Source organism: Amblyomma americanum, chromosome 3 (assembly GCF_052857255.1).
Source record: "Amblyomma americanum isolate KBUSLIRL-KWMA chromosome 3, ASM5285725v1, whole genome shotgun sequence".
Lineage (NCBI taxonomy): Eukaryota > Metazoa > Arthropoda > Arachnida > Ixodida > Ixodidae > Amblyomma > Amblyomma americanum.
The window spans coordinates 112,465,010-112,484,051 of record NC_135499.1 but is presented as its reverse complement, the minus strand read 5'-3'; the positions used below and the strand labels follow the sequence as shown (position 1 = coordinate 112,484,051).

At 46.7% G+C, this 19,042-nt stretch overlaps 1 protein-coding gene across 1 annotated transcript; it reads right to left on the bottom strand.

The window, feature by feature from the left end:
• Positions 1-2,973: 2,973 nt before the first annotated feature.
• On the bottom strand, positions 2,974-16,092 carry LOC144124014 (uncharacterized). The gene is made up of 6 exons (XM_077656694.1): positions 15,891-16,092; positions 14,649-14,710; positions 14,280-14,442; positions 9,669-9,779; positions 3,210-3,566; positions 2,974-3,005 (listed from the first exon to the last, which is right to left on the bottom strand). The coding sequence occupies exons 1-6, from the start codon at positions 15,943-15,945 to the stop codon at positions 2,974-2,976; spliced, it is 780 nt and encodes a 259-aa protein (XP_077512820.1). The 5' UTR covers positions 15,946-16,092.
• Between the last annotated feature and the right edge of the window lie 2,950 nt (positions 16,093-19,042).

Below are 19,042 nucleotides of genomic sequence, written 5' to 3'. Positions count from 1 at the left end.
GGTCGCCCAACGAAAGTTCCGAGCCGCCATCATCTGATTAAGGTGATTGGAACAGCATTTGAGAAATGCGCCGCCACAGACAGCTCTGTATTTCAGCTCGGCGCAAAGACGACTCTAAAGACGCTATATAAATGAGAGCGCGAAAGAATACGAAAAATAGATGGAGAAGATAGAACCTCCTTCTTTTCTTTCTAAGAACCTCCTTCTTTTCTTTCTATAATAGTTAGACAAACAAGTTAAACATACACAGTGCCGTCCATGTCGTATTTTAACGCCAGTGATTTGTCGAACAGCGAAGTAACGATGATGCGAGCGCGCTTATGGCGAGGTGATGGCAAGATGCGGATGAAATGATCGCCGTATGGGCCTTACCTCATGGTACTTTTCGCGGCGGTCTTAATCACGGTGAGCGTATGAAACCTTTGCGATGTAGCAGCGTTAGCAGCGGACGTATTTTCGAAAAGCTCAATTGCGATCGTAAGGAAAGGCTTTCTGCATCGAAATCAATTGTGCCGTGCTCTCCATTTTTGCTGCGTTTTTAGTCGGACTTGTGCCTTGCCTTGGCTCCTATGCTTATTCTTAGCCAAGAAAATTCTCCTAGTTTTTCTTATCGGTCTTACAATTCATTGAAAATTAGTATTTCTTTGTTCGAACCAAATTTAGGCCGAAAATTCCCGGAAAAGTTGTCTCCACTATTATATTTCCTAATCAATGCATTTGCCTAGGGCAACAGTCAGAAGTGTTGCGTTATCCTGGCGTGCACCCCACGAACTTTTTTCCACCCACTCTGGCCTCTTCTTTCAACAATGCAGCCAACTTGAGCGCATGTCTTTCAACCAATTAGGTGCGTCCAGCAGTGACATGATCACCGAGGGAGCAGTGCGCTCAGACGGGCCCCTAGTCTATTTGAACGTACTCTGACTTCCTATAATTGTTTATCGGGGCGCTTTCAGTCTTACACCGCCTACAGACGGCTCTGTAAAGCAGCAAAAACGCACGAATGGCATTTCATAAGGTCACTTTTGAATCTTTAATGGGCCCATCGTGTAGTTGCGTCGTACCATGCGTCACAACAGTATATTATACATGATTTGGAGTGATTAGAAAAGCGATGAAAGCGCAAAATGGCCAAGCCGCTTCAAGCGCCGTCGCCGAGGAGAGCTGTAACTGGCTGCGCAGCGTGGCATCATCGAAAGACGCGTAGTCTTCGTAAACGAACTTGGCGTCACGTCCAAAATCCTTCTCCAGGGTGCTTTTCACATCCTTTGCGATGATCTCTGAAAAAGTAGAAGGCCAACAGCGACATCGATTTTGGATCAGAGCGCGCGGTCGGCTTGCGAACATCTGGATGTTAGGTTTTCGAAATTTTATGTCATTTTTTTTCGCCTAATCCAACGAATGTTAATTTTTTAATCACCAAGGGTTTGTAGCGCCGGCAGCCTAAACGAGCCTTGAACCTCGACAGCCCCTTTTTCAGCTGTCTCATGCGCTTTTTCCAAGCCCACTAAGTCCTTTGTCGCTTTGTAATGTCATTCTTAAGTGCCAATCAGGATGCAATTTATATGTTTATTTACTTATTTACTTATTTATTTATTGACGAACTCAGAAAGGAATGGCGGGCTAGCCGAGTTTGGAGGAGCGTCAATAGGTTGTGGATCCCCCGTTTCACTCCCAACGTGACAGCACAGCTCGTGTTCAGCTCTTGTCCTGTTGCTACCAAATGTTGTACAGTAGCTGCCCTGCTGTAGCCATTTGTTGTGACATTTTGTTGTGACATCATTGCCACGAATCAAAGAAAAAAAATTGCGCTCACACTTCTTAAAAACCTCTTGCGACACTTTTCTGCAAAGACACTACACCTGAACTAACATAAGGCAGGGAACAGGCCGAAATTAACAATAATCTGCCCTTCAGTTTGTTTGCTCATAACCCACTTAGTTAACATTACGCTTCGAGAAATGTAGTCAAAGCGGGCAATATGTTTTTGCCATGGCATCTTCAACTCTGCAACCTACAGCCAAAAGGGCGTCACAGAAAGCCATCACAGGCAGATGTGTCTCCAATTTTGAATGGATTCTTCGTTAAAAGTGTTCATTAGAATTCTTTGTGACTTGCCTGAGGCAAATATAGCGCGATTTTTCTGGACCGCCGACAGCTAGAAGAAAAATTAGCAAAGGTGCTCTGTACTGCCAACACTTTGGGACCCAGTGTGGTCATCATCATCATCAGCCTCAGTACTCCCAACTGCAGAGCAAAGGCCGCTCCCATGTCTCTCCAATTAACCCTGTACTTTGCCGACTGCGCCTACCCTATGCCTGCAAACTTCGTAATCTCATCCGCGCACTTAACCGTCTGCCGCCTACTGCTACGCTTACCTTCTCTTGGAATTCACTCCGTTACCCTTAAGGACCAGCGGTTATCTTGCCTTCGCAGTACATGCCCTGCCAAAGCCCATTTCTTCCTGTTGATTTCGACTAGGATATCATTAACACGTGTTTAATCCCTCACCCACTCTGCCCGCTTCCGGTCTCTTAACGTTACACCTATCATTTTTCATTCCATTGAAGTCTAGGGTTGTCCTGACGCTATAAACGATTACCTTAGTACCTTGTAGGCAACGGACAATAAGCTGATTGTTCTGCAATTTTTCAAGTCATTGACGTCTGCTGTCTTGTGAATGAAGATAATGTTAACGTTCTTCGGAGCTTCGAATGCGCTTGAGGTCATAAGGCATCGCATATTCACGGTGGGTAGCTTTTCTACCACAATCTCCCCTCCGTCCTTCATCATATCTACTGCTACCTAATCCTCATCAGCTGCTTCCCCCTTTGCATTGCCGGTACATCTTTATTTACTTCCCCTTTCGTTACTGGCGGGATTCCCCATTGCTTCGTGCTACTGGATCCCTTATTAACGTCCTGATTGCATTCGCTGTTGTATTGATTTGTCCCAGTGAGGCACCGTGAATTAGGTTTACTCCAGAGCGTAATAGGCGCCTGTATGAACTGCAAGGGTTCAAGAAGGCATGTTTTAAGAACTCTTGAAGTCTGTGTGTCCTGCTTGCTATCACCCAGACCAGTGTCAACGGTCATGCATTCTTGCAGAACGCCTTTGGTACACTACACAGAAGTCCACGGGTAACAACAGAGCTAACATACTCGTTCTAGGGAGCTTCCAGCAGAATCGCACTTTCATAAAGAGGCACCAACCTGACGGTTCGTTCCATCTGCGAGAAGAATTTGGCATCAAGACAGTCTGGCCAGACTGGTCGCTTCTGCGGCCAATCTTCGGCAGCTCATACTTGGGCAGCACCAAAATGGCTTTGCTGAACAGATCGGAGCCCAAGCGGGCCCAACTGCCGCGTTCGGACGAAGCTGCTGGTGGCCCGATCGGCGGCGACGATGACGACAAATAATAGGCGGCAGCGGCTCGCTCAGGCTCGGACGAGTTTTCAACGCCTCCGTGTGTCGACGGCGGCCAATGTACAACGCCGGCTTTGAGTGGAGCCGCCGCTGCAGCTAGGGCTTCCTGGTAGAGCGTCAGGTCTATCTCGTCATCTACGCCATCTGTAACCAGTTCGAAAGAGACACCTCTATTATTCCAATTGTCCCGCTGGCAAAGTCGCGATAAAATTATCTTCTTCGCCTAATTTTTTTCCTGGAATGCCCGAAAAGACCGTCAAGTTTTCTTCAAAGGGCGGAGACTAAGAAGATCCTCGACTACACCCTCATATTTTGCCGTGCGCATGGAAATTGGCTCCAAAAACGTACAGGTCCCATGAATGCCTAACCTCAAGCTACTAATGTTCCATCTTTAGAGGTTTCGCCATAAAACAATTCTCTTAGGCCGTGGTATACTATCTTTCACCGGCGGGAAATCAGGCAGATAACTGCTCTTGTTAGCCCATTCGATATAGCACCTATTCTAAGCCAGGCACAACTGGGGAATTCTCACTGGAAACAACTCGCGAGATATTCGACAACCTTATATTTTGAGGCACTCGCAACATCTCTAATGGCGAATATTTGAACCACAATGAACCTGCACCAAAGGTACTAATACTATGGTCGCACTACAAAAAGACTAGACTAAAAAATAACTGTGTCCCAGCTCTGAGCATGTACTCGGAAAATTCTACCGGCACTACGGCCGAGTATGCAGAGCCTGATGACCCACTGCCCCAGCTTACGTGACATTTTTTTCTATAGGATAATTTCATTTTAAAAATTTAGTAAAACCACATTTTCGATTTAAAGAAGCCTTCCAATGGCTTACCAATGTAAAATGCTAGACGTACCGCACTGAAACTGGCGTACACCTTGAACATATCCTAGACTGACGTTTACTGTAGAACGAATAACGAGAAATCGTGGCGGTGTAACTCTGCTAAAACGAACGAGGAGGCGCCGCAAACTCGGCTCCGCAGTAGAAAACCTCGCATTTCCAGTAAGCACGTAGATGAAAGAGCGTCTCCAGGCCTCCGAGCGCCCGAGACACTCTTTCCTGAAAAGAACGTGAGGACCCAAGAACGCCGTTAAAAAAGCCGAGACATTGCCGACAAAACGCCTCAGTTTTACCAAATCCTGCCGTCGAAAACGCATGTTTGAAAAGGCAACATCTGAAATGCTTGAATACAGGGCAAGCTGTTGCGTTAACATCCTACGAGGAGGAACGGTAGCTACCGGCGGCGGCCCTTTGTCATCGGCAAGTCTCGCGAACTGTGATGGTTTGGTAGCTACGTTTTCGTACGCTGCAGTGCGAACACGAAGGCACGGATAACACGGGACGTTTTTAATTTGATGCGACCAGCGTGCATTCAGGCAGAAGTTCCAATGCCGCGATGGGTATTGCACACGATTTGCTCACTCATTGGCTTGTTGAGTTCGACGATGACATGACGAAAACATACGAGCTCGAAGTCGTGATTGACAGCTTCGCTACGCAACACGTGTTGCCTTCAATGGCTGTGGTGACAACGTTCTTGTCACCGACAAATGCAAGTGCAAGATCTAGCCACCGGACATGGGCGTCATTAACGCGCTCAAGATGTCTTATCTTCGATGCATCGTCCAACTCATGCACAAAGCAATTCAAACACTATGTGTTGTTTCGGTTCAGACATCTTTGTTTACTGCCTTAGAAATGTTTAAGGCCATATGGATGGGACTGACTGCGGAGTGCATCCAGAACCGCTTCCGTAGGGAATGCTTTATGGGTCAAGGCACGACCGAGAACACTGTTGAACATCCGCATGATTAGACGCATATGTATTTATAGCCACGCCTTGTTGATGCATAGATGTCCGGACATAATTTCGCTTGAAATGACTGCTTTGGTGCGGATCATGAGGCTGACATCGTAGAGCGATACACCAACGAAGCCATTGTGCACAAAATAAAAGCGCTGCCCGACTGCAGAGAGTTTGATGACGATGGCAAGGAGGGTGACCTGCCGCTAACTACCATGAAAGCTTTAACCACGACTAGTTATATCCTTTTCTTAAACGAGCTTAAATGTTGGCACTTGCGTTCTCGGCGAGGAACATTAAGTATAACCGCTTGACGTACGTCCCAGAGTGACTCGGGCTATGAGGGACGCCGTAGTGAAGGGTTCCAGAAATTTAGACCATTTGGGTTTTTTAACGTGCGCTGACATCGCACAGAACACGGGCCTCTAGCATTCCGCCTCCATCGAAATGCGACCGCCGGGCCCGGGATCGAACCTGCGCCTTTCGGGTCAGCAGCCGAGCGCCATAACCATTGAGCCACCGCGGCGGCTCGTATAACCACTACTGAAGGCTTGGAAAGTGCCGTGATATGGTCTCCATTGAAGAAACCACGCAGATAACGACGACCTTCTGTTAAAAATAAACGCCTGTTTCGTTCGACTGCGTATGTCTGGCTATAAAATGAGCAGTGTGCTTGCTGCGGACCTCGGATACTACGAACGCAATCCGCGTGACCGTCAGGTTCTTTATAAGTGGAGTCGACTGTACCTCCTTTAAAGGCGAGGTGGCTCTGTAGTCTACATAGATATTTTCCAAAACCTTCACGTATGCCTCTTTTGCCCCCTTGGCTACGCAATGCTGGCATGAATGCTGAGGGTTTGTTTTCTCATAATCTGTGAAGGTTATAAATAGAGGTTGCTTGTATTCTGCGCTTTTCTGTAATTCCTGATTGATCGTGCTAGTACATTCTACTGGGGACCACGCTTTTCGAAAGCAAGCCTGGCCCTTCGGTTTAGTTGAACGTTCTTGGGGGCTAGCCGGTTGATTTCGATAAAATGTAGCACCGCGCGAAAAGGCAGGACAGGAGACATAGAAACAAAACAAAACCACGGGGTAGTTGCTTACTGGTTTACTTGAGTATAAGGTTGCTGCACTTCTTTCAGGGATAAATTTAGTAAACGCCTTGTAAACAAAGGGCAGTAATCTCATCGGTTGGAAAATTTTTTTAAGATCTTGACATGTCCTTTCTTATGCATAAGGGTTATGTCAACATTCTTCCAAACTTCCGGTACTATCGAGGTCGTGAGGCACTTCTGCCACGGTGTCCCTGCTGTCACTTAACAGGTCTGTAGTTACCTGATCCTCAAAAGCCCCTTCCGCTTTTGCAATGCTCTTAAGACTGATTAGTTCCTCTTTGGTTACGGGCGCGATGTACAGTTCATTTATGCCACTACATTCGCCATTATTGTGATTGTTTCGGCTACTCTACAGATGTGTAGAATTCTCCTGCTGCTTTAGCTATCTTGGTCATATTGGTAACTACTCATGGGGCGTACATATCATTTCTGCCCATGTTTATTTCCTGTAGAATGCTTTTAGGCTACCCCCGTTCTTTAGAGCTTGCTCGATGCTCTTCATATTATAACCGCGTGCGTCATCTCACGGCTAATGATTACTTTTGACAGTTATGCCAATTCTATTCGCATCGGGTTTAAGGCTGTCGTGCTTGGGCGAGTCTTAATTATTAAGAGAATTAATAAGAGAATATCCCGCTCCCTTCTTCTACCCCCTATTTCCTGCACTTATATTATGCAGTTTATGATTATATTGGTAAGATATCATCTCTCGTAAACTCAGGTCATCGTATTCGGTTAAAAGGAAATATCTGTCGAGCAGCGAGATTCTGGACTGCTTTACTTTCCACTTTACCGTAAACTCGTTGATGCGCTTTTTCTGACTGGTTTTCTCTGTTTCCTATTCACATCCCGGCTAATGAGAAACCTCCTCGTCCTGTGGTCGCTGCACCTTACCTTTCCTAGAACCTCCACAAGCTGCACGATGCCGCGTTTGGCGCGCAGTATAAAGTCTATTTCATTTTTAGTCTCGCCGGGCTCCTTCAAGTCCGCTTGGTTTCTGCTGTAGATTGTATTCATGATTCGCGAACTATTTCGTTCAGCGAACTCTGCTACTAGCTTCCTCTGCTATTCTTTCCTAAAACATCGTCACTTACTCCATGGTCCTCTTGCCTGCTTCTTGCCTAATTAGACACTGAAGCCGTCTTTAAGTGTAGTGTACTGCGCTTTTATTTTACTCACTGCCGATTCCTGCACATCCTTCTACTTGTACCTCTAATTAAATTGCACTGTTAGCCTCTCGGAGAGTTTGAATAATTCATCGATGTTGCCAGCTATATCCTTGTTGACCAGGAATTCTCCACGAAGTTTTGGCTTCTATGGAACAGCTTGATAGCAGAACACATGCTCACCCTGGTGTATGCGAAACCAGTCTTTTACCTCACTAAGCCCTGCGACACCGCAGTTAATGACCTATAGCTCCTCTAACCGCAGTGCTAGGCTAGACACACTGGATCAAGTTTTTTCATTAAGCGGTGCCAGGTTCAGTTTCCAGCTGGAGCCAGTCTGGATGCAGTGACTCTTGGCCCCCTCCGCTGCGTTACAGGTCTGACCGCTGACCCGGTCACTTGATATGCAGCCGCCGGCCGGAAGTGAGGGCTGAGGGTTATTCTCGCTCTAGTGCATTACTAACGGGCGCCTTTCTAATCAGCAGTGGTAAGTATCTCATCGCGAGACCTTTATTAAGCCAGATTAACAATGAGTTCCGAATTGTTCAGGAAGATTCATGGCTCTCGGTGTACGTAATTATTCCGAAGTCTCACTAAACACCATTGATACCAGAGCATAAAGACTATTAGAACTTTCGTCTTCTGCAGGAGCAAGAAAATGTGTGAAGGAGGGGAATTTCATGCGATGACATACCACAGCACCAATGCCGTTTACGCCAGAGCTCTTTGATTTAGTTTAGAAGAACTTCTTGTTGGGCGAGTTGGTGCACACTGTTGGTGCACACTGCACAAAGAGCGCAATCTATCAACTGGTGTTTATTAGATTCAGTGCCGCTTTTATAGGCAGTGTGCACACGTGCCTACGAAGAGGGGAAGGAGAGGAAAAGAAGGCAAATCAACCCTGCGCGACAATCCATCAAAACCGCTCCAAAAAATTCTTTTCCGCGTTGTACAATAAAACGGAGGTGTCACTCACACAGTTATCACCTCTTGCCTTGATGTGGTATGCCTCTAGAAGTTCACGGGAAACTTTGTCATTGCTCCTGCCCAGAATTATGATATTATTTAGCAGTGGCTCACAACCCGTGCACGCAATGCAATGAGCAGGCAAATTTGCTCCTTCTCTATTCCTAATTGAACGCTGATGCTCCCCTGCGCGTTCATTCACGCAGCGTCCTGTCTGGCCCACATACACGCGACCACACTTGTGCGGGATGAGATACACAACGCCTGTGGCGCATTTTACAAATTGTGCCGCATGCTTTATCACGCATGCTCTTTGTCGAGCGCCTTCCGCGCTCATCCTTGGGCACAACCCAGCTAGCTTGCGTGGCGCCGAAAACACCACAGGGACGTCATGCCTATTAGCCACTTTTTATATTGTGGGCCACCTTGTGCATATACGGGACGACCGTAGTCTTTCTTCGCGGCAAAAGAATTCTGGGCAGGAGTAATGACAAAGTTTCCCGTGAACTTCTAGAGGCATACCACATCAAGGCAAGAGGTGATAACTGTGTGAGTGACACCTCCGTTTCATTGTACAACGCGGCAAAGAATTTTTTGGAGCGGTTTTGATGTATTGTCGAGCAGGGTTGATTTGCCTTCCTTTCCTCTCCTTCCCCTCTTCGTAGGCACGTGTGCACACTGCCTATAAAAGCGGCACTGAATCTAATAAACACCAGTTGATAGTTTGCGCTCTTTCAGTCGCTCTCGTGCTTTTTCCTGTGTGTGTCTTTTGTGCGCAATTCGTACCTACAACTCTTTGATTTACCAGCTGCGAAGCTCCTCGTGTAACACGTGCATTTAAACCCGGATCTGCGAGGCCCACAACTAGAAGGTTAGCAGACTGCCACGCCACTTGCAGCTTTCAGACGAACTGTTCTTCGTCGCTCAGAACACGAACAAAGTGGAGGAATAAAGTTGCAGGGCACCAGCGTTTGTTGGCTGCCCAACTTAAAGGAGGTGCCACAGTGTGATCGCCTGCGTGAAGTGGCCGCGGGTAACAGCCGGGTTTCAAAGTGACATTTCGCACGTAACTGGTGTGATCAATGAGCTCAACGTTACGTGGGAAGGCCCCGTATAACGCTGTCAAAGCCAACACACAAAAAAGGAAAACAACGAACTATGCCCGTGGCTCACCGATTATGTACGACTCCAAGTCGTCCTCCTGCTTCGGGACGACGTCGACCCAGGACGGCGGAGGCGGCCTGAAAGCCCCCTGTAGAGCATCGTTGTACCAGTACAGGCCGGCTGCGGGAAAGGCGAATGCGCATGCGTAGCTTGTAACTTCAGACACTGGCAAGCATCATTCATACTGTTCCCCAACCACGTTGGTTCAATGGCTTTGGCATTTGGCGGCTGATCTCAAGTTCGCGGGTGCGATGCCGGCTGCGGCGGAAGCAAGAAACGAAAACGCCTACGTTCTATGCGATGTCAGTGCACGTTAAAGAACATTAGGCGTTCTAAATCAATCCGGAGCCCTCCACTACGGCGACTCTAGTTGAACATGTCGCTTCCGGACTTTAAATCTCGCAATTTACAATTAAAAATCGTATTATTGAGGTTAAACCTGTAATTATTGCGCGAAAATAAAACGTTACAACTTCCGGAAGCGATGCGTTGATCTGTAGAGCTCTTTTTCGAAAGTCCAGCCACAAGACACATATAGCAAGAATATATGGGTTTAGAAATATTCGTGCAAAGCTTATGCCTAAGCGTTTAAAATGAACCGCTTTTTCTTCAGAAGATAAATTTTAGCGCGTATTTTCTCTCAAGCCTGATGTTTTTGCTCTTTTCATCGGCATGGCAGTGATACTTTGCATGAAACTGAAGCTCCCGCATTGTTTTCAGAAACACTGTACGACCTTGCATTATTGTATAACTGTAGCATCACTTTACCAACTTATCACATATGGCAATTTTTCCCCTTTTTCAGTTCACAGCCAAACTGAGTTGAACTACCACGCGGCGGTAACCACAAACACATGAGCTTTCTTCGTCTAGCATCTGTGGCCTGCTTGTTTGCTTTTTTTTAATGAAAATACAGAATAAATATTCGAAGAACTCAACAAGTGAGGCCTACGTTGTCCGAGAAGGCGGCTTTCAGAAAAACAAAAACGCAGCGGAGCAGCATGGGCAGGTGGGGCTCCCGATGGTGGCAGTCATGTTTAAATGGTGACAAGGTGCTGTAAGAGTGCCTTTCCTGCCCGCACACGAAATCCCACGTGACAGCTGGTCGAAACTGATCCGGACAACTTCACGCATAATTCGTGAATTTAAACAAAAGGCACAGAGCATGTCGAAACTGAGGTCCGGAAATGGGTAAAAACAGACCACGCGAGGTGTCACCAAACTTCATTAGCTTTAAGAGGACTCAAATTTTCCCACTAACAGCTGCTAGGTATATGCAATATTCTTTACTCATCTATCATGGACATGCTCGACCTAGAGAACTTACGATTCTCACATCCGCATAAGCGGAAAGCATATTAACACAGCGTTTACACGCCATCCCTCCCTACCGCGTTCAGAATTATTGCCTTAAAAGAAGAGACCTTATATTCCATTATATAGTGTGGGGTTTGACCGAATGCCGTCTGGTCAAGCAGAGGCTCCTTTCATGCGACGACGGTAAGGTCGACAGGTGTGCTAGTGAACAGCTTTTAAGGAACGGCGCTTGCTTTCAAGAGCGCACTCCATTTGACGTCACAAAGATATGCGATTGCCTCAGCTGCTGCTTGAAGGGACACTGAAGACAAATAGAAGTTGACCTGTATCGACAGGGTACCACGTTCTAACCCCAAAAGTACCACTCTCAGCGATAGAAAGAAAGATAAGATAGAAAGCACAAAAAGAACAACGATATACAGGTGTTCGTATCACCGGCCGATATCGTAAGTAAAATGTGTGAGTCTACATAATTGCTTGGGCGCAGATCCCTCAGGCTATGCTACACCGCCATTCACATCAAGACGGTTGCAACCCATCCTTTCCGGCATACGGACGGCCCGAGTTTGAATCCACTGGCGGGATGCTCTTTGAATCGATTCTTCTCGGCGATTTATGCGTCTCTTCGTGCCGGACACACGTGCACGCAGCCAGGGGGGTCCGAAGTATCAATTTCTACTCAGAACATTAACTTCATGGAGTTGTCCTAAGTGTCCCTTTAACCAGCCCGTACTTGACGTGTGATGGAGCCATCTACAAGCAAATGATCGGAACCGCTACGGGTGCATGGATACCCGTTACAACGGTAAACTTATTAATGGAAGCAATTGAAGAGAAAGTGGCCAAGTCTTTAGTCGACCGAACGAGTTTGAGATGCGTCTAGGTCTGCTTCTGCATCCTATAGACAAAAGACAAATGCAACGCTTACTGGATCATCTGAACGCTGTAGACGTCTCCATTACCTTCCCTCTTGGTAGAGGAAACAATGAAAGTACCGCATTTTTTTACGTCTACATAACACGCTCTTGTATCAGCCTAAAGTTTAGAGCTTACAGGAAGTCCACCCACTCCTGAAGATGCCTCGATTTAAAACTGGCGCATCCATTATCCTCCAAATGCTCAGTCATGACGCCACTTTTGATCAGGGCACTCTGCTTGAGTTCCCATGACCACAGCCTCAGCCTGGTATTATCAAAGCGACTTAGAAAGGAACGAGTATACTGCAAAGTGTGTCCAACGGTTAGCTCGACAAGTATTCCTAGCCGGAGCACGCACAAGATGCAACAGCATCATCTCTACCAAAAGTCGTGGCAGTTCATTACATCCCCAAGCGCAAGTGAAATCCTGGCTCGGGTTTTCAAAAACAAAAGGTGCGCTTTGCTGACATGCCGACTAGCAAACTGCGAGGGGAACTCTTCGACGTAGAAGATGTTCTGTCTCGTTCGAAGTTCTCGCCTATCGTTTACAGTATAGCCTGCGGTGATTGCCATTCTTTATACAACGCGGAGACAGGAAACCTGCAGAAACGGCTATAAAAGCACCGCAATGATGTCAACCAGAATCACACGGCCTCAAGTACACGCGCAAAAAGCAGGCCATGAAAATCCCGGGATAACGTGTAATTCATTGCTACCGAAAGAAATTTGTATATGCGGCTGCGCTTGGAATCCTTGATAATACAGACGACACCGAATACACTCAACAGTGCAACGGGAATCCTCAATCTAGATTGTGAAGATGCAACACTGTGATTCGTTAAAACTACAAGAGCTGCGCGTTAAAGGGCCAGTTTTTCATTGTGAAGAGGAAACCCGGGCAGGTACCGGGACCTCAGCTAATATTTTGTCAAGATCAGTGATCAAAGCGTTTTTCAACTATGATTGATAACATCAAGACAGATATCGTGGCAAGAACGCCCCTATTCTATTAACCACGTTACCCAGGCATTGCCAAAAGTGGACGGGATGTGTGCTCGTGGAAAAAATGGCTTCGTGGCGAGCTAAGCCAGTTTACTGAAATGTCTGGAAGGAAGAGAGAACACCAAAGTCCCATCCACTCACATTACTCGGTAAACAGGCAAAATAAGATTTTTTTTTCCTGAAAACCTGCATGCCGTAAAGTTGCGTCCATGGCGGAACGTGCCGTTGGTCAAAAAACGAACGCCATACAACGGTCTGAGTCGCACAGACCACTCCGCGCAGTGTAACGAAAAAAACAAACAAACAAAAAGAATGTAACAGATAAGCAAATAAAATTGTTTTTTTTAGTTTTAAATGTCAATTGTGTGCACTGCGAACTCTTAGCATTATTTTATACTGTTTGTCTTAGCATTTTTTTTCCTTCAGGCTAATTCTTCACGTTTCATCGAGCAAACAGGGTGTTTTTTATGTCAACTAACGAAAGCAGAAGTCAATATTCGTCAGAATAATGAGTACGGTATCCCGTCAACCGCCATTTTCTAGCATACAGATTTGGCACCAGTGATAACGTAAAATTATTTTCTTCAATTTCATTTCTTATGTTCGTTTCTTAAGCAGTAAATTACTCTCGCAACCCTGGAATTACAATATGACTTCGTTTATTGGGGTTTAACGTCCCGAGGCGACTCAGGCTATGAGGGACGCTGCAGTGGTGAGCTTCGGAAAGTTCCCACGCCTGAGGTTCTTCAACGTGCACTGACATCGCACAGTACACGGACCTCTGGCATTTCGCCTCCACCGAAATACGACCGCCGCGGCTGAGACTGAGCCCGCGTCTCTCGGGTTAGCAGCCGGGCACCATAATTACACACCCGCCGTGACGGTGAATTACATTTCCACAAATCCTAGTATTTTAATATTAGGGCTTCCAAATATTTTGATACATTGTAAGAAGTTTTGGATATGTGCGTTAAAAATTAACGTTTGCTGTTTTTTAACAAAACTGAAGATTTACCTTTCCTGAGGCCTGGATGTACTGTTTAGGTTAGGTTAGGTTAAGGATTTTCAATCAAAATGATAGACGGTGTCATAAAGGGTTAACGGCGTAAGGACAGGTTGGCCAAAAAGCGCCAAGGCTAAACTGTTCCTAGTTTGCTGGAGGTGAGGCCAAATACCAATTTTCCCAAGCATCTGAGATAAAAACAGCCGAGCGCCAGGCTAGAAGAGAACTTGCACCCATTGGAAAACCGATGGGTGAGAGGTGACACTGGGGATCGAAATCCGCACCTCCCGCAGATGAGGCGGATGCCCAAACCACAAGGCCATTGCAGCGGAAGCAAATAGATATGCGCAAGGATCACCAGGGGGTCCTCCGGCAACTCACAGAGCACCCGCGTGCCGTACAAGGACCGGTCGCAGACGCAGCGCAGTCGCGCCCCTCTCGCGCTGTAGCAGTCCTGCAGGAAGCAGTGCATCAGCCAGCACCGGCCCGCGTACACGTCGCAGCGGTCGCCCGTGAAGCCGAACAGGCAACGACAGCCGCGGCCCTGCATCCAATGGCCACGCCGGCAGTGGGAAGATCGCTGCTCAACCAAGGCAATCACAGACGCACACCTCTAGAACGCTCGGTATTCAGAAGCTTCACGCTTCGCAGCTGGAAGCGGAGTATACGAAAGTTCCTAAAATAGTGCTTCAGCAGTAGCGATTGGAGAATCTGAAACTAGTTAGCACCACTGTTACCTATAATACTCACATCACGTGTGCATGTTCCGACGCCACAGAACCGTGTGTGCCTCCCTCTTTTACACGATGGATCTGAAATGAGAACCACAAGACCCACAAAGTAGAATCGGCATCACACAACGAGGCTGGTTCGGACCCAGAGGACGGGAAGCGAGTTGTTTGTAGCAACACAGATCTCTGACACCAGCACAGAATTTATCACCAATGACGCCACAGGATAAAGGCGATTTACATCAGGTCGTGAAAAAAAAATATTGGGACACTTAATACATAACGTGCGGGGAGTGCAATACCATTCAAATCCCCGAATTTTTTGGCAGACAACTCCGACTTTTTTTCCTCATGCGGCCTCTGTTTGCTGTGATGCAGGGTAGCAAGTGGCGCATCACGCGACCTGATGACGTCATAACTGTCCCGACCAATTAGTGAATTTTATGGCATCCCAAACCCCTGGCTTTTTTCGCGGTCAGGCTTCTAATGCTATATCACTAAAAAAAAAACTTAAATGTGGGCTATTTTTTGACAGCAGCTATATCTTCTTGAAACACGAAATAAAGAAGGGGTGTGCCGTTTGCAATAAGCGCTCGGTCGAAGGATCATTTCTCGGATGTTGTCTACTTTATACCTTCGAGCGTCATGTAAATTAACGGCTTCCCTGACAGCCAAAGTGCTAACGCCATTGCACAGGAAACCTCCAACAAAAGGCAACGACACACCTGTTCGAAATGTCTTTGTGTAAGCTGATACTGATTTAAAGCTTGCGTGCATTTACCTGCAAGTAATAAGGTACTCTCGAACCAGCGCGTTCTTAATGACCAGCCCTGATGCCCCTCCTGTCTATCATCGGACTCTTGTTCGAAATAATAGGCGCGAAATAGCAAGAATGCCGTTTGGAGATAATACTTCTGTGAACTGGCACTGAGAGTGGAAAAAAATTAACGGTGCAATTTTTAGCTGTTATGTTTAGAGGCAACAGGAATTCTGCCATTTTCACTTTCTATGTTTCTTAATTGCAACAGGTCCGTTTTTAACCTTCTCAAGGCTGGTACGAAAGTTAATAGTAATTATCGAGTGCGGTAATAATAAAACAGTGTAACTTAGCTACGGGTGGAATTTTGTCACGTCCAGCAGTCTGGGGCCTAACCTGGCATGTAGTATCCTGGCAAAATGATACTGAAACCACACTCTAGATTTTCCGTTCGTAGTCTCGTGATAGCATGACAGAGCATGCAAATGCAACGCATTCACCGACCATGGCGGACGCGGCGAAGGTAGTGGTGGAACTGGAAAAGCCGCTCGGGCGACATGGCCACCACCGGCCGGGTGGAGCCACGACTCTCCAGGCAGGTGAGGGCGCGCCGCACAGAGTTGAGCGCCAGCGCGTCGGGTGCAAGGTCGCCCGCTGTCGCCCTCTGGGACGTGCCGTCCGATGGAGCAGAACTGAGCAGCAGTAGAAGCGGAAGACACAGGCGCACGCCGAGAAACCGGTGACTCGTTTTCATGCTCTTCTTCTTCTTCTTCTTTTCTGAACGATGACATTTTATGTAGAGAAAATCAGAAAGCGGCCATGGATGGAAACAGTGAACGACCACTCGGTCTGTTTGCTGAGGTTGTTCTGTCTCTTGGTGCTTCTACCATTGGGCACAGCGACAGGAATGTGCTCTCCGCCATTCAAATTTTCCTTTTAGACGCGAAATGGCTGCCATCCTAAAATCTTTCTTAGTTCCATCTGCTGGCTCCTGTTCTTCAAAATTTACCTATAACCAAAACTTCCTAAATACTGCACATTTACACCCACTCCCATTTTCAGTCACCGACCTCACAGCGCTTGATTCGTTCTTAAATTAAATCACCAAATCTGCATTCGTTTCTTCTTAAAAAAGCGTTTTGAGCACCTGTCAGTCACCACCTAGGTCCTGGCCAATCGCCCGCAGTGGGTATACGCCGTTATCTTCTTGAGGACAACAACAGTGAACGAGGCCGTATGAAGAGCTCGTTCATTGCCTTTACCAACGGTCGCCGTTGCTGCTGCGATGTTTTTATCTATCTTTACACGACTTTGGCCACAGCAACACTTACTGTATGCATGCGTTTTAGAAATGGGGACGTAAGAATGTCAGGTGAAGGGACGCCAGAAATCTTCCATTACATGGCTGAATGGTTGTGTCGTCCTTATTGAACAAGTAGTGGATGGAGTTCATCGCGGCCACATTGGGCAAACCTCCTCAGGTCCCAACCCTCCGTGTAGTATGATATGCTTAGTATTTCACTGAACTGCGAACCAGAGGACGGGGGGGGGGGGGGGTGACCGTTGACACTGGTATAACCTCTTGCCTTTGACGGCTGGAGCCAGCTGGGCACGTCAGCTTGAGAGCCGCACCAGCCCTCGCGACTCGCAAACACGCTGTAGCCTTACAGCACGAGGTCGTGGAGCTGTAGAATGAGCTGCCTTGAAATTGGCGTCTGCCTTGCGTGCCTCTCACTCGCAGTCTTCTTACACTAAGGCGTAGTTGCCCCCTTTGATGGAGCGCCGAGGACAATTCACGCTAACCGATGCGGTTTTCAGAGTTTCCTTCTCAAGCGGCCTGGTAGATGCTCCTATTGCACAATACTTCGGTGTGCCAGAGTGCAGAGCACAAAACAAGCTGAGTGTTCGGCTCTCTTACCAAGGAATATATTCCCACTTCACCACACGGCTCTCCATTTGGTGAGAGGCGCTGACCGTAGGTATCATGCGCATTTTCGTAAAAGTGATGTTGAAGCTTTTGTGGCTTATTACTATTGGATTTTTATGCATAGTCGCTTGTCAGCCCTGGTGGATACGACAGCTATTTTAGCACACTGCTCGTTGAAACTGGTGGCTGCTTATGCATCGGCTGCGTAAGGTTTACGCTTCTTATATTTGGTACGGGTATGTGCACTTTAACCTGGAGGAGGAGGACGAATATCGTGACGAATAAAGGTGAACGAAAGGTGAAGTGTATGCGATGTTTTATGACTGTGTGCTAGCGAGTACGTGTGCCAGGAGAAATTAAGGAAAGATATAAATTAAAAGCCTATTGCTTTCTCCTTCAAAGCACGTAAGTAGTCGCCGTTCAAGTAGTTTTTTGAGTAAAAACTGATTCTCTGGGTATTTGTCGGCATGTTAACGCTTTCGCTCCTACGAGCTACCCATCCCTACATGTGATCTATCGCTCGCGTATCCATGCGCGCAGACGAACTATCAGCATCCGGACAGACAGCTACACGCTCAGACATACCCGCGGCCGCTGCTGCAGCACTAGACCTGCCATCTTGACAAGCACCATCGCCATCTTTAAGTTAGGAAACAAAGACACAAGGGCAATGAGAAAAGTATTGGCAGATATCGCTTGAAAACCCAGGTAATTACCTTTGTATTCCAAAGGCAAGAAAAAGCAATCGGTCGCCAAGTGTGAGTGACATGCAGTTCAGACAAGATGTGTTGTTGGGATTCCTGTTTTATTGGTCACATTCAGAGAAGAGAAAATGCGCAGCAGTTGAATTCCTTTCCCTAAAAGCCCTGAAAAACAAGTCTCCACGCCGTTGTTCTGCCATGCCATGTTACACACTCTTCCCCAAATTTGAGCTCCTATTGAACCAATTGGAAGTAAATGTGCTATGTGATATTTTCTTTGCAAGCAACAATTTTACTTTGCAATATCTATTACTTTTATTGTGCTTACAACTGCAATGAGGATCAAATAGCAATTTGCACCATGTACTAGCAGATTTCCCAATTTCGAGTTAACAAAAGGTTGAGAGAAAAAATTACCTCAAACTCCAGTTCTCGTATGGACGTAACATAGTCAGTATGGACGTAACATGAGAGTTTTAAAAAAGAACGATGTAACACAGCCAATGCTCTCAGCTCAGTACAGATCGGCTTTCGTCGCGGACGCTCTATATGGTCCGCGCTTGTGGATCTGGAGAGCAGAATCCGGCTCTTGCTATCCCCGCTGCTTTTTAATATTTTGCTCAGTGACATCCCCATCGATCCAGATATAGCAGTTTTTGTGTATGCAGATGACACAGCTTTCTTGGCCTCAGCCAGGTATATCCATTCCCATTACCTGATTCTGCAGGGATATTTGGATGCTCTTCGAGCATGGTTGCACTGTATAAATTTATCCCTGAATATTATCAAATGCGGCGTACTGGTATTTCCTCTAGACACGGCTTTGCATATTTCAATAGTCCATCGCTCTAACCAGATTCCAGAAGTGGAATCCGTTAAATATCTATGTGTTACTTATCACCCAACATTAGACAGGAGCCTTAATATAAAGAACAATGTGTTTAAAGGAGAACACGCTCTAGGGCTGCTGACAATAATCGCCAATAAAAAGTTTGGGATACACCGCGACACATACTTGTTACTATACA